The sequence below is a fragment of the Meriones unguiculatus genome, chromosome 21, assembly GCF_030254825.1.
Source record: "Meriones unguiculatus strain TT.TT164.6M chromosome 21, Bangor_MerUng_6.1, whole genome shotgun sequence".
Lineage (NCBI taxonomy): Eukaryota > Metazoa > Chordata > Mammalia > Rodentia > Muridae > Meriones > Meriones unguiculatus.
The window spans coordinates 20,461,759-20,489,522 of record NC_083368.1 but is presented as its reverse complement, the minus strand read 5'-3'; the positions used below and the strand labels follow the sequence as shown (position 1 = coordinate 20,489,522).

The window sequence follows — 27,764 nt, the reverse complement described above, 5'->3', positions numbered from 1 at the left end:
TGTATCAGATTCCACTTCATAAAAGTAAGAGCTATAGGCTTGATTTCCCCCTGGTCTGTGTAGTTATAAAGACTCAGTAGTCAAAGAAAAGATTATATATGATGAATACTGGACCTGAAAACCTGGGTAGTTTGGGTTTTATATGGAACTGTATTTATCTTCATGTCCTAGGCCACCAGAATCTGCTATTGTTTTATCCATAGTTTGGTTCATCCCCACCCATCAGCATTTTTTCCTTGACTCCATGCTTCCTGGATAATTCCAGAAGTTGGAGATGTTGCCTTTATGATTTCCTAGTATCCTGAGCCAGCTTATTGGCTCTCCTTGGACCCAGTCCACAAAGCATTCCTGTACTCATGGTTGTTGATTGCTATCTTTATAAATGGCTGTATATCTTTTACGCTTTAGTTTACTTAAGTTAAACTATCACTTTAAGCTTTAATGACTCAAATAACTTAAAGGAACGACAGTCCATTTCAACAAAATGTATATTGCGGCTCACACTTTTTTCTTTTTTTGGTGGCCAATTGTAAAATAACAAACTCAATTAATTTCAACCAGGATTGTTTTTATTTTAATACTGAGAGTCTCACCTCTAGGAAAACTCCATATGTCCTAAATAAATGATGGTTAGCCAACACGTTTGTCTCTTCCACTAGAGATGTGACCATTTAGCCAGGGCTGGCAGGCACCAGTGGAAATTTGGCACTGCTTGTGTTTCTAGTGCATAAGACCCTGACATAGTGCAGTCATTAGTTTTGCTTCAGATAAACTCCATTCTGCATCCAAGTTGCTAACTGAGTACTCTTAATATAGAAACAGAAAGTTCAAGTTACCTTTAAAAATAATAACCAGCCCCTGCACTTAACAACATTTGCATGTTTTATGAGAGTGAGGGGGGCTGGAAAGGAAATATTTTTAATGCATGCTTACAGGCTCTAATGTTTTTATTGAAAGTAGATTCTTCTCTCATACAAAAGTTTCCTCTTCTACAGTTTTCCCCTTCCTCCACTCTCCACACAACAAACATACACACACACACACACACACACACCTCTTGCTTCTCCCCCCAACCCCTTTTGTCTCCCTTCAGAAAAGAGCAGCCAAACATGACAAACAAAATACAATAAGATAAAGTACAACCCCCCACAAAGTTGGACTAGGCAACTCAACAGGAGGAACAGAATCCTAAGAGCAGGCAAAAGAGTGAAAGTCACACCTGCTCTCACAGTTGGGAGCCCTACAAAAATACCAAGCTAACAGCCATAACATGTATGCAGAGGACCTGGTGCAGAGCCCTGCAGCCCTCATGTTTGCCGCTGCCATCTCTGTGAGTCCCTAGGAGCCCTGCTTAGTTGATTCAATAGGCCATGATCCCCTGGTTTCCTCTATTCTGTCCTATTGATGGTGTCCTTTGCCTTCAGAACCTTTTCAGTCTCCTGAAGTCAGTTATTGTCTATCTTAGCGCCTGTGCTGTTGGTGTTCTGTTCAGGAAGTTTTCTCCTGTGCCAATGCATTCAAGGCTATTCCCCAGTTTCTCTTCTGTCAGGTTCAGTGAATCTAGTTTTATGTTGAGGTCTCTGATCCTCTTGGACTTGAGTTTTGTGCAGGCTGATAAATATGTGTCTGTTGTCTTTCTTCTACATGCAAACATCCAATTTGAACAGAACCATGTTTTGAAAATACTTTTTTCCATTGTGTCTTTCTGCCTTCTTTATAAAAAATAAGGTATCCATAGGTGTATAAACTTGTTTGGGTCCTTCAATTCTATTCCATTAATGAGCATGTCTGTTATTTACGACAATACCATGTGTTGTTTTTTTTTTTACTATAGCTCTGTAGCACAACTTGAAATCAGGGATGGTGATAGCACTAGCAAGTTTTTTTGTTTGTTTTTTGTTCAAGATTGTGTAAGCTATTCTAGATTTATGGAAAAGTCTGTTGTGTACTTGAACATCTTTTGGATATATGCCTAGCAGTGGTATAGCTGGATCTTGAGGTAGCACTATTCCTAATTGTCTGAAAAAGCGCCAGATTGATTTCCATAATGGTTGTACCAGTTGATATTCCCACCAGCAATGGAGGAGGGTTCCCCTTTCTCCACAGCCTCTCCAGCATGAATTATCTCTTGAGTTTTTGATCTTAGCCATTCTGATGGATTTAAGGTGAAATCTCAGGGTTGTTTTGATTTGCATCTTTCTGATGGCTAGGGATGTTGAACATCTCCTTATGTGTTTCTCTGCCATTCTATAGTCTTCTACAGAGAATTCTCTGTTTAGCTCCAAACCCCATTTTTTAATTGGGTAACTTGAATTATTGCCTTTTAACTTCTTTTGTTCTTTATATATTCCAGATATCAGCCCTCTGTCAGATGTTGGGTTGGTGAAGATCCTTTCCCAATCTCTAGGCTGTCATTTTGTTCTAACGACAATGTCTTTTGCTTTACAGAAGCTTTTCAGTTTCATGAGGTCCCATTTATTGATTGTTACTCTTAGAGCCTGTGCTGTTAGTGTTCTGTTCAGGAAGTTGTCTCCTGTGGACATTTGCTCAACCATGTTTGTTTGTAGCAGCTTTATTCGTAATAGCCAGAACCTGGAAACAACCCAGATGTCCATCAACGGAGGAATGGATATAGGAATTGTGGTACTTTTACACAATGGAATACTACTCAGCAATTAAAAACAAGGAAGTCATGAATTTTGCAGGCAAATGATGGGATCTAGAAAAAATCATCCTGAGTGAGGTATCCCAAAAGCAGAAAGATACACACGGTATATCTTCACTTATATAGACCTATAAGATAGGATAAACATACTAAAATATGTACACCTAAAGAAGATAAACAAGAAAGAGGTCCAGGGGTAAGATGATCAATCCTCATCTAGAAAGACAAAGGGGATGGACATTGGAAATAGGAGAAAACAAGTAACAGGACAGTAGCCTCCCACAGAAGGCACCTGAAAGACTCTACCTAGCAATGTATCAAAGCAGATGCTGAGACCCATAACCAAACCTTCAGCAGAGTGTAGGGAATCATATGAAGGAAGGAGGAATTAGCATATCCTAGAGAGGACAGGGAACCCCACAAGGTCCAAATATATTTGAGCACAGGGCTCTTCTGTGAGACTGTTTATCCAATCAAGGACCATGCATGGATATAACCTATAACCCCTGCTCAGACATAGCCCATGGTAGCTCAGTATTCAAGTGGGTTCCCTAGTAAGGGGGACAGGAATTGTTTCTGACATGAAATCATGAGCTTCCCCTCCCCCCTGAGGGAGGAGGAGCCTTGCTAGGCCAAAGATAAGGACATTGCAATCATCCTGAAGATACCTTTTAAAGTAGGACCAGATGGACGGAGAGGAGGACACCCCCTCTCAGTGGACTTGGAAAGGGGCAGGGAGGAGATTCGGGAGGGCGTGGAGGATTGGGAGGAAAAGAAGGAGAGGGCTACAGCTGGGATACAAGTGAATGTATAAAATTATTTAAAAATAAAAAATATTAAAATAATAAAGTCTGTAGAGAATTGTATTGGAATCTTAATGGGATTGCATTGTACCTGTAGATTGCTTTTGGTGGGATGGCCATTTTTACTATGTTAGTCTATTTATGAGCACAGGAGAGCTGTCTAGCTTTCGATACTTTTTTCAATTTCTTCAAAGATTTGAAGTTTTGACAATATAAGTCTTTCACTTGCTTAATTATATTTTATCATATTTTATTAAGTAAGGTATTTTATATTATTTGAGGATCTTATGAAAGGTGTTGTTTCTCTGATTTCTTTCTCAGGCTATTCTTCATTTGTATACAGAGGACTACTGTTTGGGAGTCTTGTTTGTTTGCTTGAGAAAAATCTTGTATCCAGTCATTTTTTCTAAAGTGTAGGAGTTCGGTGGTAAAACTTGGGGGAACACTTATGTATGCTATCATATGATCTGAGAATCATGATACTTTGACTTCTTCCTTTCCAATTTCTACCCCCTCAATCTTCTTCAGCTGTCTTTTTGATCTAGGTTTACTATAAAGAATAGATATCTAGAGAGTGGATCGGGTGGGTAACCTTGTCTTGCTCCTGATTTTAGTGGAATTGCTTTGCATTTCTCTTCATTTAATTTCATGTTGGCTATAGGCTTGCTGTAATTGCCTTTATTATGCTTAGGTATGTTCCTTCTATTTCTAATCTGTTGGACTTTCACTATGAAAGGGGTATTGGATTTTGTCAAAGGCCTTTTCTGTGTCTAATGAGGTGATCATGTGTTTTTTTTTTTCAGTTGGTTTATATGGCAGATTATATTTACTATTTTTGTGTATTAAGCCATCCTACACCCTGGGATGAAGCCTACTTGATCATGGTGGATGATCTTCTTGATGCGTCCTTAGATTCAGTTTACAAGCATTTTGTTGAGTATTTTTGTGTTTATGTTCATAAGGAAAACTGGTCTATAATTCTCTTTCTTTGTTGAGTCTGTGTGGTTTGGGTATTAGGGTAACTGTGGCCTAGTAAAACAAATTGGGCAATGTTTCTTCTATTTCTATTTTTGGCAGTAATCTGAGGAGTATTGGTATTAGCTCTTCTTTGAAAATCTGGTAGAATTCTCAACTAAAATATTTCACCCTAAGGTTTTCTTTTTCTTTTTCTTTTTCTTTTTTTTTTTTTTTTTTTTTTTGTTGTTGTTGCTGTTGTTATTGTTGCTGTTGGGAGAATTTAATGACTGCTTTATGTCACTAGGGGTTTATAGGCCTATTTAAATTATTTAGCTGATCTTGATTTAACTTTGGTAATTGGTACCTATTGAGAAAATTACCCATTTTGGCTCTAATTATTTTTAATTATATTTATGTATCTTAGAAGTCCTAGAAGCTTCATGACATGGTTGACACTATACATGGCCGTTTTAATTCATGCGGTAAATGTAATGTAATTTTTTTTATAATTTATTTACTTTACACCCCAAATCGTATCCCCTCCCTTATCTCCTCCTATTCCTACCTTCTTTCCCTCCTCTCCTTAGCCCCTTCTCCTAATCCACCGAAAGAGGGAGACCTCCTCCCCTACTATCTGACCCTATCAACTCATCAGGACTGCCTGTCCTCTGTGGGCTTACAAGGTCACCCCGCCAGGGGGAAACAATCAAAGAGCAGACAACTTAGTTCATGTCAGCGACAGCCACCGCTTCCCTTTCTAGAGATCCTACATGGAGACTAAGCTGACTATGGGCTACATCTGAGCACGGGGTCTAGGTCTCTCAATGCATGGTCCTTTGGTTGATGCATCCTTCTCTGCAGGTGCCCCTGAACCCAGATTTTTTGGCTTTGTTGGTCTCCTTATAGATAGCTCCTGTCACCTCTGGGCCTTTCTATCCCCACTTCTTCCATAAGACTTCCAAGCACCTGCTTTCATTCCCTGCAGGGTGGAGTCTTTCAGAGGACATCTATGATAGACTCTTGTCCTATTCCCTCTCTTCTGTCTCTTCGGGTGTCTATCCTGTTTGCTTTCTGAATGAGGATTTATCATCATCCCTATTGTACTCCTTATTGTTTAGGTTCTTTAGCTGTTTAGATTTTAGTATGTGTATCCTATATTATATGGCTAATATCTGCTTATAAGTGAGTATCTACCATGAGTGTCCTTCTGGTTAGGTTACCCCACTCAGGATGATCTTTTCTAGTTCTATCCATTTGCCTGCAAATTTCATTTTTTTCCTCATTGTTAATAACTAAGTATTCTGATATGTAAATGTGCCACAATTTCTGTATTCATTCTTTGGCTGAGGGAGCTCTAAGTTTTTTCCAGATTCTAGCTATTACAAATAAAGCTGCTATAAACATAATTGAGCAAATGTCCTTGTTGAAAGGTGGGGAATCTTTTGGATATTTTCCCAGGAGTGGTATAGCTAGATCTTGAGATCTAGAGTCTCAGAGTCATTTTGATTTACATTCCCCTAATGACTAAGGACATTGAGCATTCTTTAATTGTTTCTCTGCCATTCAATATTGTTCTGTTGAGAATTCTGTTTAGCTTTGTACCAATTTTTAATTGGATTAGTTGGTTTGTTGGTAGTTAACTTCTTAAGTTCTTCATATAGTCTGAATATTAGCCCAATGTTAGCCCAATAGGGTTGGTGAAGATCTTTCTCTAGTCTGCAGGCTGTTGACAGTATCCTGTGCTTTACTGAAACTTTTCAGTTTCATGAGGTACGATTTATTGATTGTTGAGGCTTGCTTTGTGACCAATGACTATGTAGTCAATTTTGGAAAAGGTTCCATGTGATGTTGAGAAGAAGGTAAATTCTTTTGTGTTTGGGTGGAAAGTTCTGTAGATGTCTGTTAAGTCCATTTGTTTCCTGACATTTGTTAGTGTCATGATTTCTTTGTTTAGTTTCTGTTTCATTGACCTGTCCTTTGGTGGGAGTGGGATGTTGAAGTCTCTGATTATTAATGTGTGGGTTTATGTGTGGTTTAGGCTTTATTAATGTTTTGGGGTTTTTTGGGGTTTTTTTTGTTGTTGTTTTTTTTTACAAATGTGGGTTCCCTTTTGTTTGAGGCATGGATGTTCAGAATTAAGAAGTTTTCTTGGTGAATTTTTCCTTTGATGAATATGAAGTGTCCTTGTCTCTTTTGGGTAATTTTGGTTGAAAGTTTATTTTATTAGGAATTAGAACGGTTACTCCAGGTTGCTTCTTGGGTCCATTTGCTTAGGAAAACCTTTTTCCAGCCCTTTACTCTCAGGTAATGCCTATCTTTGTGGCTGACGTGTGTTTCTTGTAGGCAGCAGAATGATGGGTAGTGTTTATGCATCCATTCTGTTAGTTTGTGTCTTTTTATTGGAGAGTTGAGTCCACTGATATTGAGAGATATTAATGACCAGTGACTCTTAGTTCCTTTTATTTTGATGTTGGTGTGGTAGTGTGGTGGTCTACTTTAGGTTTTGCTGTAGTGAAGTTATTTATATTCTGTGTGTGTGTTTTTTTGGTATAGTTAACTTCCATAAGTGGGAGTTTTCCTTCTAGTATCTTCTGTAAGGATGGGTTTGTGCATAGCTGTTGTTTAAGTTTGGTTGTCATAGAATATCTTGTTTTCTCCATCTAGGCTGATTGAAAGTTTTGCTGAGTATAGTAGTCTGGACTGGCATCTGTGGTCTCTTAGAATTTTCAAAATGTCTGCCCAGGCCCTTCTGGCTTTTATGGTCTCTGCTGAGAAATCAGGTGTGATTCTGATAGGTTTGCCATTATATGTTACTTGGCCTTTTTTTCTTACAACTTTTAATATTTTTTTCTTTGTTCTGTATATTTAGCGTTTTGCTTATCATGTGGCAGGAGGATTTTCTTTTCTGGTCTAATCCATTTGGTATTCTGTAGGTCTCTTGTGTGTTTATAGGCATCTCTTTCTTATGATTGGGAAAATTTTCTTCTATGATTTTGTTGAAAACATTTTCTGGTCCTTGGACCTGGGAATCTTCTCTTGCTTCTGTTCCTATTATTCTTAGGTTTCTTCTTTTCATGGTGTCCCTGTTTTCTTGAATGCTTTGTGTCAGGGATTTTTTTAATTTTTTTATTTTTTTATTTTTTTGTATTAATTACAGTTTATTCACTTTGAATCTCAGCTGTAGCCCCTCTCTTATTCCCTCCCAACCCCACCCTTTCTCCCTCATCTCCTCCCATGTCCCTCTCCAAGTCCACTGAGAAGGGAGGTCCTCCTCCCCTTCCTTCTGACCCTAGCCTATCAGGTCTCATCAGGACTGGCTGCATTGTCTTCCTCTGTGGCCTGGTAAAGCTGCTCCCTGCTCAGGGGGGAGGTAATCAAAGAGCCAGCCACTGAGTTCATGTCAGAGATAGCCCCTGTTCCCATTATGAGGAAATTGGCTTGTTGACTGAGCTGCCATGGGCTTCATCTGTGCAGGGGTTCTAGGTTATCTTCATGCATGGTCCTGGGTTGGAGTATCAGTCTCAGAAAAGACCCTTGTGCTCAGATATTTTGATTCTGTTGCTCTCTTCGTGGAGCTCTTGTCCTCTCCCAGTCTTTCTGTCTCCCCCTTATTTTATAAGATTCCCTGCACTTTGCCCAAAGTTTGGCTATGAGTCTCAGCATCTACTTTGATACCCTGCTGGGTAGAGTCTTTCAGAGGAACTTTGTAGTAGGCTCCTGTCCTGTTCCCTGTTTTTTCTCTCTTCTGATATCCATCTCTTTTGCCTTTCTGAATGAGGATTGATCATCTTACCCAGGGTCCTCCTCCTTGCTTAGCTTCTTTAGGTGTACAGATTTTAGTATGTTTATCCTATATTATATGTCTAATATCCACTTATAAGTGAATATATGTCTTTCTGCTTCTGAGATACTTCGGTAAGGATGATCTTTTCTAGATCCCATTTGCCTGCAAATTTCATGATTTCCTTTTTTTAAATTGCTGATAGTATTCCATTCTGTAAAATTACCACAATTTCTGTATCCAATCCTCCACTAAGGGACATTTGGGTTGTTTCCAGATTCTAGCTATTACGAATAAAGCTGCTACAAACATGGTTGAGCAAATGTCCTTGTTGTGTACTTGAACATATTTTGGATATATGCCTAGGATTTTTTGGATTTAACATTTTCTTTGCTGAATTCACTGATTTCTTCCATTGTGTCTTCTATACCTGAAATTCTTTCCTTCATCTCCTATATTCTCTTGGTGATGCTTACCTCCATAGTTCCTCTTTTTTCCCCTAAGTTCTCCCTCTCCAGGATTTCTTCAGTTTGTGCTTTCTTTAATATTTCTATTTCCATTTTGAGATCCTAAGCTGTTTTGATGATTTCCTTCACTTGTTTGTTTGTGTATTCCTGCCTTTCATTATATGATTTGTTCAATTCCTTCACCTGTTTGTTTGAACTTTCCTGTATTACCTTCAGTAACTTAATTATTTCCTCTCTTAACACTTTAATCTGTTTGACACTATCTTCCTGGATTTCTTTATGGATTTTATTCATTTTCCCTGTTATCATCTTCATAAGCATAGATTTAAGGTCATTTTCTTAGGTTTATATTGTGTTAGGACATCCAGGGCTGTTTGCCTTTGGGGAACTGGGTTCTGGGGATACCATATTACTCTGGCTTTTTGGGGGTTGTGTTTTTACACTGACCTTAGCCATCTGGTTGTCTCCAGCGTTCAATGTTAGATCTTGCTGCCTACTGCAGTTCCTGGGATCCTGGAACAGCCCCGGGCAGGAAGCTGGATGTTCCCGAAGGAGCCCTTCTCAGATTGATGGGAATACTCTCGGACTGTTGGGCGCTTCTCAGAAAAATGCCCGTGGTTCTCCTCACATGTTTGATCCTGGGGATCATGTGGATTCCTCAGGAGCTCAGGGATTCTTTTCTCACAGAGAAGAAGCCTAGAGTCAGTTGCCCTGCCACTGGCTTTCTTGGTCTGAGGTTTATGCGCCCAGGCACTTTGCTCAGACACTGTGTTTTCGCGTGCAGACTTTCTAGAGAACCTGTGAGCTCATAGGTCCTATTGGTCTCCTTAGGGAGAGGGGTTGAACCTTGGAGCAGTGTCTGGGGTCGCTTCCTTGGGTCCCGAGCATCAGGGAGCCTAATGTTGTAGCCACTCAACTGCCTGGGATGGTGAGGATGGGTTCACGTTTGGAACCTGGAGCCACCAGTACCTGAAGGTGTCTGCAGGATGGTGAGAGTGGACCCAGAGTTTGCATAAGGTGACCACGGGACTGTGAGAGTGAGCGCTCAAGATTGGAGCCTTGAGCCGCTGGTACCAAGAAGGTATCCGCAGATGGGAGGCTTGGGTGGGTAGCCTAGGACTGTGCCAATGCCAGGAAAGAGCCAGGGAGTTTTATCAGTATAGAATGCCCATTAACTAAAAACCCAACATTACAACCAGCAGAGAGAAGAGAAGGCATTCACATGAAAACACAGTGGAGGCTCAGGCTAGCTGGAATACAGTATAGACTCAGCTCTGAGGTTCAGTGCCCATACACGGATACCTGCCTTAGCAATGAGTCTAATCCCCATCTAGACAGCATAATCCTACAGCAGCTGGTCCGTGAAAAAGGGAGAGAAGAAAGTAAGATAGGAATGACTGAAGATTTCTATTTATGTTCACAGTGCACACTCACATTCCCCAGGCATAGGAGGAAATAAGAAAGAGTGGACATTTATAGAAATAAAATTATCACTTAAGTGTAGAATTGGGAAGAACTCATTCAAAGGGTGGTTTTCAATTACTTTGTTTAAAAGTTCAAAGTAAAATAGATTAATTTTTATTCATCCAAAGCTCATGTTGGAAAATAACTCATATTTAAAACATAAAGGTTTGATCTTGTACTTTTAAATTTTAGGGTTTTTTTTCTTTTTTATTATTATTTATTAAAATTTATTCAATTTGTTTCCTGGCTGTGACCCCCCTCCCTCATCTTCTCACAATCCCACCCTCCCTTCCTTTTCTCCCCATGACCCTCCCCTAAGCAACTGATAGGGGAGGTCCTCCTTGCCTTCTCTCTGACCCTCGCCTATCAGGTCTCATCAGGACTGGCTGCATTGTCCTCCTCTGTGGCCTGGCAAGGCTGAAGCCTCCGAGGGGAGGGGATCAGAGAGCCTTTTAAAACACTCTAAGACATTGGTTTATTACATGTAAACTCTACTTCATAAACCTTTGTTTTCCTGTTTTTAGGTTCTTGAAATGATTAAGCCCTGATTAATCATTGCCCCCACCATACAACCACTACCATAGTATCTAGCAAAGACAGTTTAAAAACTCAGTATTTGATGAATTGTGCTAGCTGGTATTTTGGAAGTACTAGTATCTGAGCAGTGCTCTGCAGTGGTTTGTTCATTTTCAGCTCATTTAATATACACAGAAATTCTAAAGAGTCATATTATTTCGATGCCAGGTTTACCTATGAAAAATTCGGAGGCGCAAAGAGCATAAAAATGTACCTAAGATCATCGTGTGACAGAGCTGGGAAGTGAATGCCAGCGACCTGACTGCAGAGACCAAACTCTTTTTGTTGTTGTTGTTAAGATTTATGTGTGTGTGTGTGTCTATGTGTCTGTCTGTGTCTGTCTTTGAGTGTATTTGAGTGTGTGTGTGTGTATGCACCAAATGTATACAGGTACCTAAGAAAGCCAGAAAAGGGTGTCAGATTCCTTGGAGTGTAGGTTATATAAATGGTTGTGAGCCACCCAATGTGGGTACTAAAACTGGTCCTCTATACAAGCAGCAAGCCGGCTCAACCAATGACTCATCTCTCCATCCCCAGACAAAGCTCTTAATTGCACTGCCCTGCCTTCTTGGATGAGTACTGATCCTAGAAGACCCCTGTAGCGCTACTGTTCTCCTTTAGCTTTCAAAGCATGAAGTAATATTTATTAATTTTGAAATAGTTTTTATCCTTTTTATCCAAGCCCAATGGCCTTGAAAACACCATGGATTCTTCTAGAGACTTACATAAAAATGAATAACGTTTAGAACAAGAGGTACAATATCTGCGTTTGGACCAGTAAAGTGGCATCTTGGGACTCAAGCAGAAAGAGATAATGTCAGAGAAGTGGGAGACTCAAGGAGGGAGGGTCAGAGAAAGCCATGGGGATTCTGAGCTTCCAGAAATTCATTCTTTCCAAGTACATTCAGAGATCAATAAAGGGACACATTTGCATAGAAGGGGGAAATTTTAAGCTGAAAAGCAGAAGCTAAATGAGTCTTTATGGACTGGAGGGAGATTGAATGTCTTCCTAGAGCCCCCAGGTCTCGTCCCTGTTCATCCAGGTGCCTGTGATGACACAAAGTAACTCTCCTCATTAGCAACAAAAATATTTTTCCACCAAAATGTGGTGCTTACCCCCCCCATATAATTTACATGTCTGGAAAGATTCTCTAGCCTGAAGCATTCCATAAATATTTACCCAAATGAATGAGAGTTGTATCACTTAAGACAGCCCTACATTTCATGTCCAGTTCAACTGTCACAATATGTATTTGATGGGCATGTGAAACTAGAAAACATTAGGATCCATCAGTTTTCATTGTATCTGACTCCATCTAAGTATCCACTCAATGGATCTTTTCTTGACACTGGCTACCATATGTCTTGCAGTAAGTAACCAGTGCCACTATGTAAGCCAAAATGAAATATTTCATGTGTCTACAAATGTCACTTGAAAGTCACTGTTCCATGTTCCATGTTGACTCAAAGATCCAACTCTTAATTGTCCACTAAGGTCAAGATAAAATTAATGTCCCTTAAAGTCAAGGTGATTCAAGTAAGGGTAAAATTAGGCATGTGTGATAAACAGTAACCTAGAAACACAGAAATAGAAAATAGACTATGAAAAAGTCAATACTTCAGGTGATTTCAAAGATATGTCTTGCTTTTTTTTTTAAATCACTTGCATATATTTAAAAACAGTTAGCCTCGTCATGTAGGTGTTTAACTAGTAGTCATAAGTATAGTCTACAAAGGCAGATATCACATAGGCCCCGTACATAAGAGTTTCATAATGTAAGAAAGGACAGAAGCATGACAACCTATCATTAAAGCATCATGATAAGGTTGGTGGAACCTTGAAATTCACTGCTGTGAAATTACCACTTAGGGTCCTATAATGCTGCATCACAGAAACCTCTTTAGCAAAGACTTGACTAGAGATGCCCAGAAGACTTCATCATAGGAGTTCTTAAGGATGTAATCCACGTCCTTCTAAATGTGGGTTTATCTTAAATATTCTAAAGGGAGTAGCTATTTTCTCTCTCGTTAAATAAGCAGTTTGAAAGCTCAAAGCTAATTTACAATGTAACGCTAGTAAACAAATAGGATCCTGTGTTATCTATTTTGTCTATTTATCTTACACGTAGATTCAAATAATTTTACCCTGATTTTCTTGCTGTTGTTTAAAAATTGTTCAAATCCTCTTGCTGAGGGACATAATAAAAGGGTCTGTTTGAACTGAAATAAACATCCATGGGAAGAATAATAATGCTGGTTAGAAATGCCTCTGTGTCAGGCTTGGGAAAGGGCTGTGTACATAGAAAAGGCATTATAATGCCACAAATGGTATCACCATTAATATTAATTGTAAAAGCAACTATTCCAGAAACATAAGACAGCACTATACAGTCATAGGGTTCTTCCCAACTGTCTGCTCTTATCACTACAACAGCCCCATGAAATAAACATTAATGTCCCCATTGTATAGATGATGGTTGTATTTAATCAGCTTGCAATTTTATAACAAATGTCTAGGACTTACAGGAGAAGGGTTTATTTTTCCTGAGTTTTAGGATCTTCCTTCTGTGACCAACTGTACTGTGGTGACATAACAGATCACAGTGAGAGAAGTAGAGAAGACCAGTTCTCCTCATAGCCAGGAACTAAGAGAAAGTCCTTGTGTGGACACGCCCCTAATGATCTGGGACCTCTCATTCCCTACCTCTTGAAGGTTTCTACCACTCTCTAATAGCACAAAGCTGAGGACCACCCAAGCTTTTGACACGTGTACCTTCAGAGCATTGGAGGTTCAATCAGCAGGAGAGATACAGATGATTAAAGAAAGATGACTAAAGTGGTCCCAAGATGCCACTTTAAACATGGATGATCTGGTCAAGCATCACACTATGGAAATATTGAAATGTCACTAGAAAAAAACAACTACTTTGAATGGGTTTTGCCTATTAGACTTGCCCCAATTTGTATCAAAAGTGAAGGGTGCCTGTTGTGAAAACAGCCAAAGATAAAGCTGCAAGACCATGTCAAGAAGACTTGAAAGACTTTGCTAAGAAAATGACCTGAGGATGGCAAGGACCCCACAGTTCCTGGTGCACAGAGACTTCATCTAAGTTTCCAGAGCAAAGAGGTTTGTGATGCTGCCTTGCTGCAGGCCACCGTGCACTACAGTGGAGCTGGCTCCTCCATGCACAGAGCGTTATTTCCAAAAGATTTTTTTCCCCGACAGTTATTGTGAAGCCCAAAGAGTTGAGAACAGGAATCGTTAAGAACATTATTATAACCACACCTTTTACTTTAAAGAGAATGAGGCAGTCGTAGCAAGATTCTAGTGCTTGTAAAGGTCTTCCACAAAGATTTTCATGGTGGCCGCGATGGAGGTGATTAAAATGTTGACAGGGTAGTTAAGGTGGTAGGAACAACAATAATAATATGTTCTAGAAATTATTAAACACGTCAATGCTTAAAAATGAGAGGCTAATACTGGCTGCTCCATGTAAGCCTCACAACTACCTGAGTAGACAATGTGGTGCCCATTTTGGAGAGTAGATTACCAAGACTCAGGTTTAACAAGTTGCCAAAGATTATTTGGCTACCCAGAAGCTAGAATTTGAACAGAGGTCTGATTGACACTGAGACCCTGTGGCAGAAGGCATCTGCTGTGCCTCCCACACACACAAAAAAATTCATTAGATGTTCTGCAGTCATCATTCTTTCCAACTACCCTTCTCCCCCACCAGCTGTCTGATTTATAATTTTTAAAATAGTAGGACCTCCCTTATCAGTGGACTTGGGGAGGGGCATGCGTGAAGAAGGGGGAGGGAGGGTGGGACCAGGAAGGGAGGAGGATGGGGCTCATAAAGTGTAATTAATAAAATAAAATAAGATTTTTAAACAAAGTAGTGAGGTTTTATTTTATCTCCTCTCTTTTTAAAAAGTAGTTTTAAAAAGTATAAAGGATGGAGCTTGTGTGTGTGTCTGTATATGTGTGTATCTGTGTGTGTCTCTGTATGAGAGAGAAAGAGAGAAACAGAGAGAGAGAGAGCATGAACAGGCATGTTAGCTATATGTACTTGCCAATTTGAAATCATATATTGCAAAGAGAAAGCATGTGGATAAGAAATCTACTGTAGAAATAGATATGATGATTAACTTCTAGAATTTCACCATGCTTGTCATGTGGTCTCTCTAGAACAAATCACTCAACCTGTCTGTGGACCTATCTCATCACCTTTAAATGAGTACACTCTAAGTCATCTATGGCACAATTTGAGTACGTTACAGTACAATGTATATCATCATATAGTATATTTGAGTGTGATAGAGCAGCATGAAGTTAGCTAACAGCTCCCCTTCTAATGTCTCTCTTCTTCATACTTTCAGGGATTCCATGAAACAAAGGTCACTATACACTCAGCCCTCTCCTAAGGCATCTATGTCTGGAGTGGCCACCACCAGTAGGCAGGGCTGCTTCCAGCTCTCAGAACCTTAAACTACCTGTCATATAGGAATACATACTTTCCCGTTGCAGTAAGCCCCGGGCTTGGCTGGGCTACATCTGCTTCCAGTCCCTCCATGTCCTGTCTGCTAGTTTTCCATCTCGGCATAGAGAGGATTTCAGCAGTAAACGTCCTGCACAGGCATCTGTCAGTGCTATGAGAACTTTCCTCCTGAGTTCTGGCTTTTCAACCCAGGTCTGACTGTTTAGAGGATGAACTGTGGGTCAGTGAGATGGCTTGTCAGGGAAGGGTGCTGTAACAGAGCTTACAACCTGAGCGTGATCCTCAAAGCCCTTCTATTGGAAGGAGAGGACCATGCCCACACCTGCATTTGTTCCCTAGTAGCACATGCAGGTGTCCACTCATCCTCTACACACACACACACACACACACACACACACACACACACACACACGTGCACACTCACACGCATTATTTTTACTATCAGTTTCTGCTACGCTGTGCGTGAACTCACCTCTCATTTATCCTATTGCCACTGAAGCTTTACAAAGCTTAGATAATACATATTTTTTCGGAACTCTTTTCTGTTTGGTTTCATCTGTTGGTCATTTATTTTAATGCATCAAACTCACAACACACATTGAACACAGTAGGCAAGAAAGCATGCATCGTCTGGTTCCTTTGGCTACCTCATGCATATGGTAAATATAACAGCATTAAATAGAGTCATCGTGTGCTCTGAACTATCACAGAACTGTGTGTTGTGCACAGGCCAGCCCCTCGGAAGCCTGATGCATGCTGGGTAAGACATTTGACTGCAATCAGACAAGGTGTCTTTAATCACCTGCTCTCCATAGGGCCACGCACATGTTCTCCTAAATGACTTTGTCCCACTGCTATCCTAATTTGAAATTTTCTTTTTTAGCCACATAAACAGAAGAACGCAGTTTGAAAACCCTGTCCTGGAAGCAAAAAGGAAGCTACAACAGCATAACATGCCCCACCCAGAACTTGGAACAAAGCCCTTGCAGGCCCCAGGTTTCCGAGGTATGGTATCGGGCAGCGTGTGGGGTTGCCAGGGAAGCACGGTCCAAAGGACTGTCTTTTCGTCCAGATAGATATGCCTGTAGTAGGGTGGGGGGCTGATAAAAACTAGTTTGACTTCTCTAGAGCCTTCCGGTAGCCTTAGCTGGGTGTTCACATTATTTTTAAACTAATGCATTTAGCCACCACAAACTACGAGAAGGCTAAGGCTAGCGAATGGTACCTTATAGGAATTTTACGTGTTGCCGGGAGGGACACGGATAGTAGGACTATGAACTGTCGAGAGTCTCCGGAAATCAAACATGAGGATGAGGTTTGTTTTCCTTTGTGACAGTCGGCAGCTCATCAGTGGCATTACCTAGTCCCAAATCCATCTTCCCCCTTACTGCCCCCGAGAGGTCCCGCAGTGTGAATGATTTGTCTTACCTTCTGCCTGACCATACACACACACACACATACACACACATACACACACACACACACACACACACACACACACACACGAGGCTTTGCTGTCCAGAGCCTCCACTTGCCTGGTGGTGAGGTTCACATCACATACCAACAGCACTCTGCAATGAATGTAAAGTTCTTGTGTGGAGCTGAGCTCCACCCGTAAGCACTGCTGTGGTGAACACCACAGAAAAGATTGTGTGTGGGTTCTATAAATTACATTTAAAAGAAGATTTTAATAAGAATATATGTGATAGGTAAATGGACACATAAATTAAAACACAATCATGACTGGTTGATAGTTTACTTATCCTATGAAACCAAAAATGTAACAATAAGAGAATCATGCAAACTATGTGGCTGAGTTACCATTTATACTTTGGCTACTTATGTGTATCAAAAAGTTTATGAAATGCTTAGTATGGTGGTGTATGCCTGTAATCCTAGCACATGGGAGGCTGAGGCAGGAGGATCAAGAGTCCTGCCAACAAAGTAATTAGAATAAAATACTTAAAAGCCTCATGATCTACCAACTGAGCTAGCCAGACAAAACCAAAATGCTTATCACAGGTGGAACTTAAGAAACAACTAATTCTTCTTCCTAGTCTGACTATAATTTTTAAAGCATTTAGAGTGCTTAGGACTGTAGCTAGAACTTTCACTTTGAAAACATTCATCATATCACAGAAGGTGGGCAAACCCGTGCCTACCGGAATGATTTGGGCATTGATTTGACTATGTCAACATATTGCAAAATGTCTCGTCTTTACTTTCACAACTATATCAAGAAATGTTGGCTTGCCGTTTGCTCACATGTCAGCCTACACCAAACACTCTCTAGCCAGGAGAGATGTATCTGATTGTATTTATAACGTCTCACAGCATATGAGTGTAAACAGAAGTTAACTCTGTCCTGCATCTGGGTACTCTCGCTAAGCAATTTCAACCTTTAGATATACGCCGCAGTGCACGGCTTCTCTGTTGGTGTAACCTGTACATGTGTAATGTCCTTAAACCCGTCTATCTGATTTTCCACCCCACGCAATCACATGCTGCTGTTCCTGGGGAACTCTCATAACTACTGAGTTAAAGAATCTGATATGATTTAAGAGCTTTCTTGGCAGTTGAGACAGCCCCTTTAAAGCTCAGGAGGTCTGACTTTAAAAGAACAAATACTAACGCATTGTTCTCCAACCATACAGCCTGTCATGGTTCCCTGGATGCTTGGGACAGCTCTGTACTTATAGGATGCCCTAAGGGCCACCTGCTTGCATCTCCATATCAGTCTCCCACATCCACCCAGGGATAAATGCTCGGTGGCTGGCTGTGCCCTGATAACCTGTCTTAAAAATGCCTTTTCCTTTCTGACTTGTATTGGCCAATGTAGAAAAGCCGCTCTTCACCCGGGATGCATCGCAGTTGAAGGGAACGTTCCTCAGCACCACCCTCAAAAAGAGCAACATGGGCTTTGGATTTACCATCATTGGTGGAGACGAGCCGGATGAGTTTCTACAGGTGAAAAGTGTGATCCCAGATGGACCTGCTGCACAGGATGGGAAAATGGAGACAGGTAAGCTCTCCGAAGCTGGGGAACTGGCATTGCAACAACTCTTTGTCTATAAGCAAAATGTGGAGATTCCTTTCTGGTTTTAAGTCCAAAGTCAAATGTCACTTGGATTAGAAAAATGGCAAATCATACTTTTTCTACTTTAGATTTTTTAGCTGAAATCATTTATTAACAACGTGGAAAATCAATCTCTTTCTCATGTCACACACTGCCCCCTCTGTTCACTGGTTCTGACAGACCCTTGAAACTATATCTTTTGAGTTATCTCAAACTCCTTCTTAGAGATGAGATCAGCATCTCATTCCTCGCTAACTTATATTCAACCACTGATATTTGCAAGCCTGTATCAGTCCTTCAATATTCGTACACTAAATTGTTTGAGTTAGATATTTAAATGCACATATATATCTCAGAGAAAAATTTTTAAATGACATTACTTTTTATATGTCCCTAAACAATATCATAATATATGTTTTTCCTAGTCATTGTAAGTTAATTCTCATATACAATTATTGGGGTGTCTATCTAAATTGTTACCAAAATTGATTTCACGTGGAAATACAGACCTAGATTGTTAAGGACAGAAAAATACAAAATATGAAAAGTCTCAGAGTAGGAAAAAAAAAGTAATGAAGTAGGTCTGACTAAGCGGTCTAATTTGTGGTTCTCGTACCTGGCCCATAATTTACAAATATTATGCATATTTGTAACTACATATACTTACAAATATTATGCCTTTGGGAGGAAAATTAAAAATGAAATTTAGTCATCTGTTTATAAGATGCTGATTCAAGAATTTCAGTGGTTTTATTTTTAAAGTCCTTTAGATAGCATTAAAAGTATTTTAATTATACCGCAAAGAATTACAGTCTATCACCATTTTTTGTATTTTTTTCACGCGAATTCAGTTTGTGGTCTCAACCTTGTAAATGGATCTTGTGAGGTGCACAAGTCAGAGAACTGTGTTAGACAAGAAGATCTGTCCCTGCTATGATTGTACGTTTATGACCCGAATTATCTCCATGAGTTCAGAAGGTACTTGGATATGGAGAGAAAACGTAAAATTGAAGTCATTTGAAATTGCTTATTTTTAAGGTTGCCAAAGCTTTATAACTATTGGTTTCTTTACACTTGTCATTGTTCAAGATTTCTGTGTGAGTGTATTTTTCAGTGCCACTCATTATCAGAGAATAATGTACATAATGGCACTGGGTCTGCTGAACGATCTTACACATGCGCACCAAGTTCAAAATATAAACTGGGGGGGGGGGATGCTAGAGGGTCAACCAAGCTGCAGTGGACAAACACATATCCAAGGGCACATGGACAACACAAATGGACTTGGTAGGGTTTGGTTTTGTTTTTAAAGATGTAAAGGGAAGTGGAGCGTATCTGGGAGGAATTGGCAGAGCAGAGTGATGTGATATGATAATTCTTTTAGAAAGTCTTTGAAGTTCAGAGCACAAATGTGTTTGAAAACACAATAGTTTAAAAAGCCATGTGTACATAATGTTCTGCGAGAGTTAATGTCCAACACTACTGTTTATCCAGAAAGACTTTGTAAGGGGTCTACACCTTCATGCTGCCCTCCAAAACAAAAAAAAAAAAAAAAAAAACATAAACACTAAATAACACAATTTAAAACACTCATATAATCTGCAGTTAGAACATGAGGGAGTTGTGGAATTCATATTGTTTCAGCAGAGAAAAAGATCCCCAGAGCTTTTGAACTTGTGCAAAATATTTGATAGATCCATTTTTTTTCCAAAATAAAGGACCTAATTCCTTTCCTATGATCTAACCCAGAATTTACAGTTCACAATTAGAAAAACCTTCTCACAGAAAGTAGAAAACGGAATACGAATGTTTGCACAGCAAGTCATTTTCTTCTCATCCTTGATTCCCTAATTTGCTACACCCACAGAGGCGAAGGAAGACTCATTCCACTGAAAAGCCAAAGCTTTATTTGGAATGTAGCACATTTTGACCGTGTAAGAAAACCACACACCAGCTCCTAATAGATAGGAAAGAACCAAAGCCCGCTCAGTGTCTCCTACTTAGTCTGCTCTTTGTGCATTTAACAAGCACTTCTCTAGTCCCTTCCTTCCACTCATTGCAATAACTGCAAAGCTTAAGACAGGGTTACAGCGGTACGAATGACTGGGAGTCATTCCCAAGGAGTTTACACCTGGATGGGGCTTTAGACACACTGATGAGCTGCTAGAATACAACGTGATGAGACTACAACACCCCTCGTGTTGGCACAAAATCACGAGAGTGGGGAAGCAAACAAGATTTTTTAAAATTTCTTCTTCTCTTCCATATTGCATCCTAACTGCAGTTAACAACAACAAAAAAAAAATTTACAGAGGACTATGTTGCACAATTTTATTGAGCCTTCAGAAGGATAGTAATTTTCTCTATTGGATAAGAATTTAATAAAGCAAAATATAATGCTTTCTAAACATTCAGAAATGTATTTACATCTAATTACAAGGTAACTTTAACACATGTGCAAATGTATTTCTGCAACACTGAACAAGTTACAATAGAAAGAATTTCTCTTTAGTTCAGCAAGTATTTAGTGAAGGTCTATGCATTCCAAACATTCTGCTAATTAATAAGGAAGAAAAAGCGGAAATACAAATGTTTCTATCCCCACAGAAATTTCAGTGTAAATTGAAATAATGAGTGATATGTTGACAGATGTACATATACATCAATGCAATAAAAAAAAATACATACCTAAGTAATGAAATGGTAGAGAGGAAAAAGCTGTTGATTCTGGGAGGAGAAATTCTCCCGGTGCTCCGAAAAATCCTCACAGACAGATGATGGTAAGAATGAATAGACGTTTGCTGACTGGGCGAGTAAGGAAGGCTGTTGGAAGACAGGCATAGACAAAAGTATTGGGGAACACTGAAAAAGGTTTGCAAGCCTTCAGTGTGTGTTAGTGTTTCCTCTTGGGTGTACGTTTTTGGTGAAATATAGCATCAAATGACAGTCACAAATGGAAAAGACTAATGACTTACAGTACAGACCAAAGAACTATACAAAATCATATATCCTGAAGTTCTAAAAAGATCGTAAACATGCGTGTATCTTTACCTAAACATTTTGGAATAAATTTTAGGCCTATTAAGAACATAGCCTTACCCTATGTCTGACACTTTCATACTTGTATATCTATAGATCTAACATACTCCTGGGTAAATAGCAGATGCTTGGCACAGCCAAATGTAATGAGAGCAGCGAAAGTCATAAAGCCAGCACAGTTGCTTGACAAAGATCCAGCAAAACCGAGCCAAGTGATGTAATTGCTGTCATGTGGTCTCCCAATTTTTGGCCTTGATCTCCTCCACATGTTGCACGCTTGTGTGGCTTTTATTATTGGCACGACTTGGGGGTATTGGATTGATGCGAAATTTCTTATGAATCACTGACCCTGTCTCCCTGGAGTACTGCTTCTGAGTTTCCCCAGGAAAGTCCTGAGCATCCTACCCATCCCACTTTTAGGGAGATATCCTTATCTAGCCTATAAGGTCTTCCTTATGCCTGGAGATTGTGACTCAAATAAAGATGCCAGAGACCTCCTTATGAGGCTCTGACCGCAAGACACTCTTGGCACATCTGCCCCTGTACTTACTCAGGAACAAGATAATAAGAACACAGTAAACAAGTGCAGTGGGCTAGTGAGGAGTAGCAGCAGATCAAATTAAAATCCTCTTCCTACTACTGATGGACAAAGAATGGCCTAGATAAATGATCAAAGAATAAAGCACTAAGACCTTCCTGTTCCTAGAAAAGTTAGTGTGTGCAGGGCCACTGTGCTGTGGTATGACGAAGGAGCAAAGAATACCAAAATTAGACATATTCATAAATTCTACGAATATATAAAATATTGCGTTATGGCAGAAATTGAATAATAACTGCAGTAGCTTTTGCCTGAATATTTTTCTTGGGCCTAAGGACAAATAGCACCCTGACCATTAAAAGTTGATAATACACTGCTTGGGAAATGACATCCTGTTCCGGATGACTTGGAGATTTTCTTTCTGTCCAATGCCCTTGAAACTGCAAGATTCCTGAAAGTTGGGTTATAGGGTTGGTGAGGGGAAATGTCAGTAAAAGATAACTCTGTTCTGTCATGGTTTATCAATGATGACTGAACTTTAGACCAGAGAAAGTTAAAACACATGCCTGAGGCCAGGCACAGTGATGCCAGTCTGTTATCTCAGAACTAGGGGGAGCAGCAGAGGCAGGTGGATCTCTATGAGTCCAGGACAGCCAAGGCTACACAGAAAAACCCTGTTAAGAAAAAACAAAACAAAACAAAACAAACAACAACAAACAAAACACAGTCCAGGGATGAAAATTATATGATCTGTTTTGGAACAGATACACATCTATTCCTGGTGACTGAGTTCTGTAGAAATAAAGAAGTACTCTGACTGCCAGTCAGTCAGGTGCAAAACGTTCTCCCTCCACACTCCCATTCATGACTCACGCTTCCCTGGCCTCTTGCCTCCAACCTGCTTCAGGCCCTGTCCTCACGCAGGGCTGGACCTGAGCAGATGCACATTTTGGTTTGGTGTGTTCTGAGGAACTGAACCCAGGGCTTTGCATGTTTGCAGCAGCAGGTCTAAGTACTTGGATGGATGCATGGATGGATGGATGGACGGATTTAGGATGGATGACCTTGTAAATGGAGAAGTAACATTTAAATGGGCTGTATTTGCATTCCTATTTTGAAATAGAGCCTCATCAATAACATTGAATAAGGTAACACTACAAAAGCAAAATTAAAACCAGTTTTCATCTTCTTTATAACATTCCATAAACAAGTACGTAAAGATCAAATTATTTTATTTTTTTAAATTAACTTTATATATTAAATAAACTTTAAAAATAAACGCTATGGAAATTAGAGTGAAATTACTGATGTTTAAAATGAGTGGCCTCATTTTATATCTAAATAAGTGTGGAAATAGTTTAATCAACATTTTTAGCTTTTGGTTACCTCTAGTTTAAACATACCAATAGGTTCTAAAAACAATTATATGAAAAGATTACCTAGGGTCCTGCGCCAGAGCAAAAGGGATAAGCAAGGAAATCTTTCTTATTTGGCAGTGACGTTTGGCAAGGAGTAGTGGACAGGCAGAAAAAAAAATGAGAGTAGTGTTCTAACAGCTGCTTTTTAACAACTTTATCAGTTCCTAACGGTTCCATAATATTCCAGAAGGTTTCTGAAAAGACATTCCAGTGATGCCCAGGAACCATCTAATTCTGACTACTAAGTATTCTACATAGTTTGGAAACCGAGTACCACAGACCCTGTTGATATCCTTTCAAGTATTTTAGTATCTGTGCTGCCGAAGCGAGCGTTCTTTAAAGTATTCTAAAAACCAAATTTGAGAGAGCATACATAGCTCATAGAAGCCACAGAGTCTGAAAGGCATTTGCCTACTATCTACGGTTGAAAGTTTTTCTCATCGCGTGATATTTTGTCCTTTTACAGCATTCGCCTATTTTATTAATCATATCGCTAATAAGTTTCCTGGAGGATAGGCATGCTAGCAATCCTTAGTCACTGACACTTCTTCATTACAGTAGATCAGCTCTACTAGCTATTCCCTTACTGTCTGTGTTTACAAAAGAAGGGGTACCCAACTAATGTTGCCACCCTTTGGCAAGCTTTGTGTGTGTGTCCCTCTGTGGGGGGGGGGAGGGGGGTGCACCCAGATATTTTGTAAAGGACAAGAGCAGGCAGAGTCCTAGTCTTCACTGGTAAGCCAGCTTAGCCAAAGAATAATATTCAGTTCAATAAGAGACCCTGTCTCAATTCAAAAGTTGGATAGCAATAGAGCAAAATACACAATGTCTAGCCATGGCCTCCTCCTGGGTATGTCCTGGTAAATGCACTTGCTGAAAACTCATTTGCATCACATCCATGCACACCACACACACACACACACACACACACACACACACACACACACACACGCAAACCACCTCCCCACAAAGCAACTCTAGAGGTCCGTTTCTTGGAAGGAGCATGTTTTACCTGTCCTCCCCATGCCGATTAGCGCTGCAGTGGATGCAGTTTTCTATGCCTTTCTTATGTGCAGGCCACTGTTTTTCACAGTCTTATTATCCTCATTTGTGGGCTCTGTGTGTCATTTCTTTAGGGCACAGTTCCAGTTGTCGCTATTTAAAAGTGACCTTTGTTTAAAAATAAAAAAGGTGGCCGCAGCTTTGTTGGTTTATTTTCAGGTCTTCTATTCTGTTCTGTTTTTCCCAATCTGAGGCTGTCTTCATCAGCACAGCTCTGTAGTGCAACTTGGGATACTGAGATACATCCAGCTGTGTTCTCTCTCCTGAAACTTGCTTTGTTTTTTTTGTTTCTTTGTTTGTTTGTTTGTTTTTTGTTTCTGTGGTCCTTTGCAGTTCCACATGAATTCTTGAGTTGTCATTTCTACTTCTGTCAAGCATAATATCAGAATTCTGATGAATAAATTAACTTTAGTACCATAGCAGTTTTCACAAAATTGATTCTGCCAAGTACAGAACATGGAAAGTCTATTGTCTATTGTCTTCTTTGATTTCCTTCTTCAGTGGCTTGAGGTTTTCATTATGGAGGTCTTTCAGTGGTTACTGACTGTATTCATGGGTACATTATTGGTCTGGTTTGCTTTTGAGCTATTTTGATGAGATATTTTTCCTAATCTATTTAGTTGTGAATTTGTTGTTAGTATACATGAAAGTTATTTGAAAGTTATTTGGGGTCCTGGGTTTGAATATGACTTTGAAGACTGAATTTTCTATAGGGTTTCAAGGCAGGAACAGAATATGGAATTATAGCTTGATATCTGTTTGTGTGTGTGTGTGTGTGTCTGCGTGTGTGTGCATGTGTATGTGTGTGTATGTAAGTATATGTGTGTGTGTGGTATACATATAAACACTGCCTGTTGAGTCTGTTAGTGTTGTTCATGTGTATATGTGTTTATGAATAGCACCTTGGGATTAAGTAACTTATCAGGGTCTCATTTCTTGAGGGGAATGATATTCTCTCTCTCTCACTTTCTCTCTCTTTCATCTTAAGTGTCTGTAGCTCTTCATCAGGGTACCGGACAATTGTGAGATTTCTCCCGTTCATGTTGTTATGTACAATGATGTTACTATTCTTTGGGTCTTGTTTAGACTTAACCATGTTGTTGAGATTTCATGGTGTCACTGTCATATATGACTCTCTCTTAAAAATACGCATTGGTTCTCTGGCTCTTACAGTCTTTCTACCCCTTCTTCTGTTAGAGTTCCTAAGTCTCATGTTGAGCCAGATGAGGTTATGTTGTAGGTACATCAACGGGAGTTTGACACCTCACGGTTGTTTTGACCATTGTGAATTTCTGTGGCCTCCAATCTGCTGCAGAAAAAAAAAATTCTTTGATGAAGGGTGAAATCTAAGCTCTTCTGTGGATGTAATGCTAATTTTTTTTTTATGACAAAGCTATTAATTATACCAATTTAAGAAAGTGGCAGTAGCAAATTCTCCTCTAGGGTCCGTGACCTCACTGGCCACAAGCAGTTGATTGGATTTCCAGTTTAGGGTTTCATGGCATGAATTCTCTCCTATTAAGGGAGCAATTAGGTAGCTGATGGTTACCCACAAGACAAAAATTGCACTGATGTGCCCTTGTAGGATATCTTGCCATGCTCTTCATTATTGTGCTTGGTATGTTGTACCACTGAGCAGGACTATTTATTTTCTCCCTTAGCAGCTTACATAGCACATTCAGATACTATGAGAGTTAGATTTCAGGTAGGAGGCTTTCAGGTGAGTTCAAGCTCAATTCCCCTAAGTCCCATGTTTGAAGCATGTGCTATCTTCAGCCTGTTGATATATTTATTCTTGATTCTTTCCAAATGCACTAACCTTTAAAAACCCTCCTTCGTTTTATTCTAATATGCCAACTGTAGTGATGTTCTTCAGATCAATAACAAAGCACTTCACACTTAGGCAAGAGCCACACTATGTTTCTTTGATAATAATAAATAAGTGATATAGATGTCACAATCAACAATACCTTTGATTTCAGCTGCAAACTGAATCATTTGAGAGGCCATTTTAATAAATGGTCCACCAATTCTCTAATCGTGCTATGCTTCCTCAATAACTCAATCCAAGTTTTAAGTCCTTGTCATCCAAATACTATTGTGGCATCTACTCTTTGGCTTATTTCTATCTTTTTCTTTTCATCTTGTACTGTTTCTTTACACCCTTTTTATTTAAAAGCTGGATAAAGCTTACTTCAAAGGGGACAGTATACACCATATCCTGGTTCTCACATACTGGCACCAGGAATATTATTGCCATTTCAGTACAGATATAGCCAACTTATATATGTTTTTCTCATGATACATGTTCATTAGAAAATTCCTCCAGTGGTTAAGATTTGACGACCATGATAATTTTACTTATTAAATTCATGAAAATTGATGTACTGAAATGTACTCTTCTCGCTATTATTTTTAAATTATTCTGCACAAAACCTCTCTCTTAATTTGTGATTGGTGTTCTCTTGCCCCCTACCAGCAGCTAAAAGAGGAAGTAGGTGGGGCAGCCATTAGCCCAAGAGCATAGCTCAGGATGGTGCCAGGCATTATACCCCAGGTATATAATACCACAGTAGCCTTCCTGAGTATACAATTAGCATTTTTAAAACTCTGAAAACTTATGTTTTAAACTTCATAAAACATAGCCTGGAGATTTTAGAGTTAACACTAACTTTTCATATTTATTTCTTGGAGGATATGGTCGGCTGTGGTGTATTAGCGAAAGGTGTTCAACTTAAGATAGACAAGCTTGAAGTGGCCACAGTATCCTAATGAACTTAACTATCTTTATCCCATTTAGTTTATTTTGCTCTGGAGTTCAGAGTCACCAATTCTTTGTAAATAAACTAAAATGATACAAATTGGAGCAAGACTGCTAAATATGTCCTTACAGACAATGTCAATTTCATTCACGTCTTGCTACCCTCTCCTAGACTGGTGGAGTTGAGTCTTTCATTCACTGGGAGATTATCTGCTCTTTATAGAGGGAGCTTATTTTCGCCCCTCCCCACAGCTGAACAGGAAGCTCTTACTTCATCGCCACCCTCCTCATAATGATGAGAGCCCAAGGCATGAAAAAAAAAAAGTCTCATGTGACTTAATTAAATATTCAGAGGTTAGTTCACCAAGCAAGTTTGTTAGCTGAACAAATGAAACAGTGCTGGCAAAACTGATTTTTCTAAGCTGGACAGCGGAAGCCGAAGCTTTACTCTAGCAATTACACATTAGTGTTTGCGGACCCTTTAAAACTGCTTAAGTTTTTCTTATTGTAGTTCACCCAAACATCTCAGCAGACTAGCCGTTAATTTAAAGCATCTGGAAAGAACGTGGGATATAAAAATGGAAGTCATACTATCAAGACTATCTTTCAAAAAGTTGAACAAAGTTGATGTTCTGGGGTTGGGTGATATGTGACACAA

At 39.6% G+C, this 27,764-nt stretch overlaps 1 protein-coding gene across 10 annotated transcripts in view; it reads left to right on the top strand.

The window, feature by feature from the left end:
- The window catches only part of Magi2 (membrane associated guanylate kinase, WW and PDZ domain containing 2), a 1,408,809-nt gene that overhangs the window by 1,072,780 nt on the left and 308,265 nt on the right, over positions 1–27,764 (top strand). For all 10 annotated transcript variants that reach the window (XM_060374145.1, XM_060374142.1, XM_060374143.1 and 7 more), the window contains 2 exons: positions 16,096–16,217; positions 18,052–18,234. In XM_060374145.1, the coding sequence (XP_060230128.1) occupies positions 16,096–16,217; positions 18,052–18,234 (305 nt within the window). The remainder of the gene's footprint in view (positions 1–16,095; positions 16,218–18,051; positions 18,235–27,764) is intronic.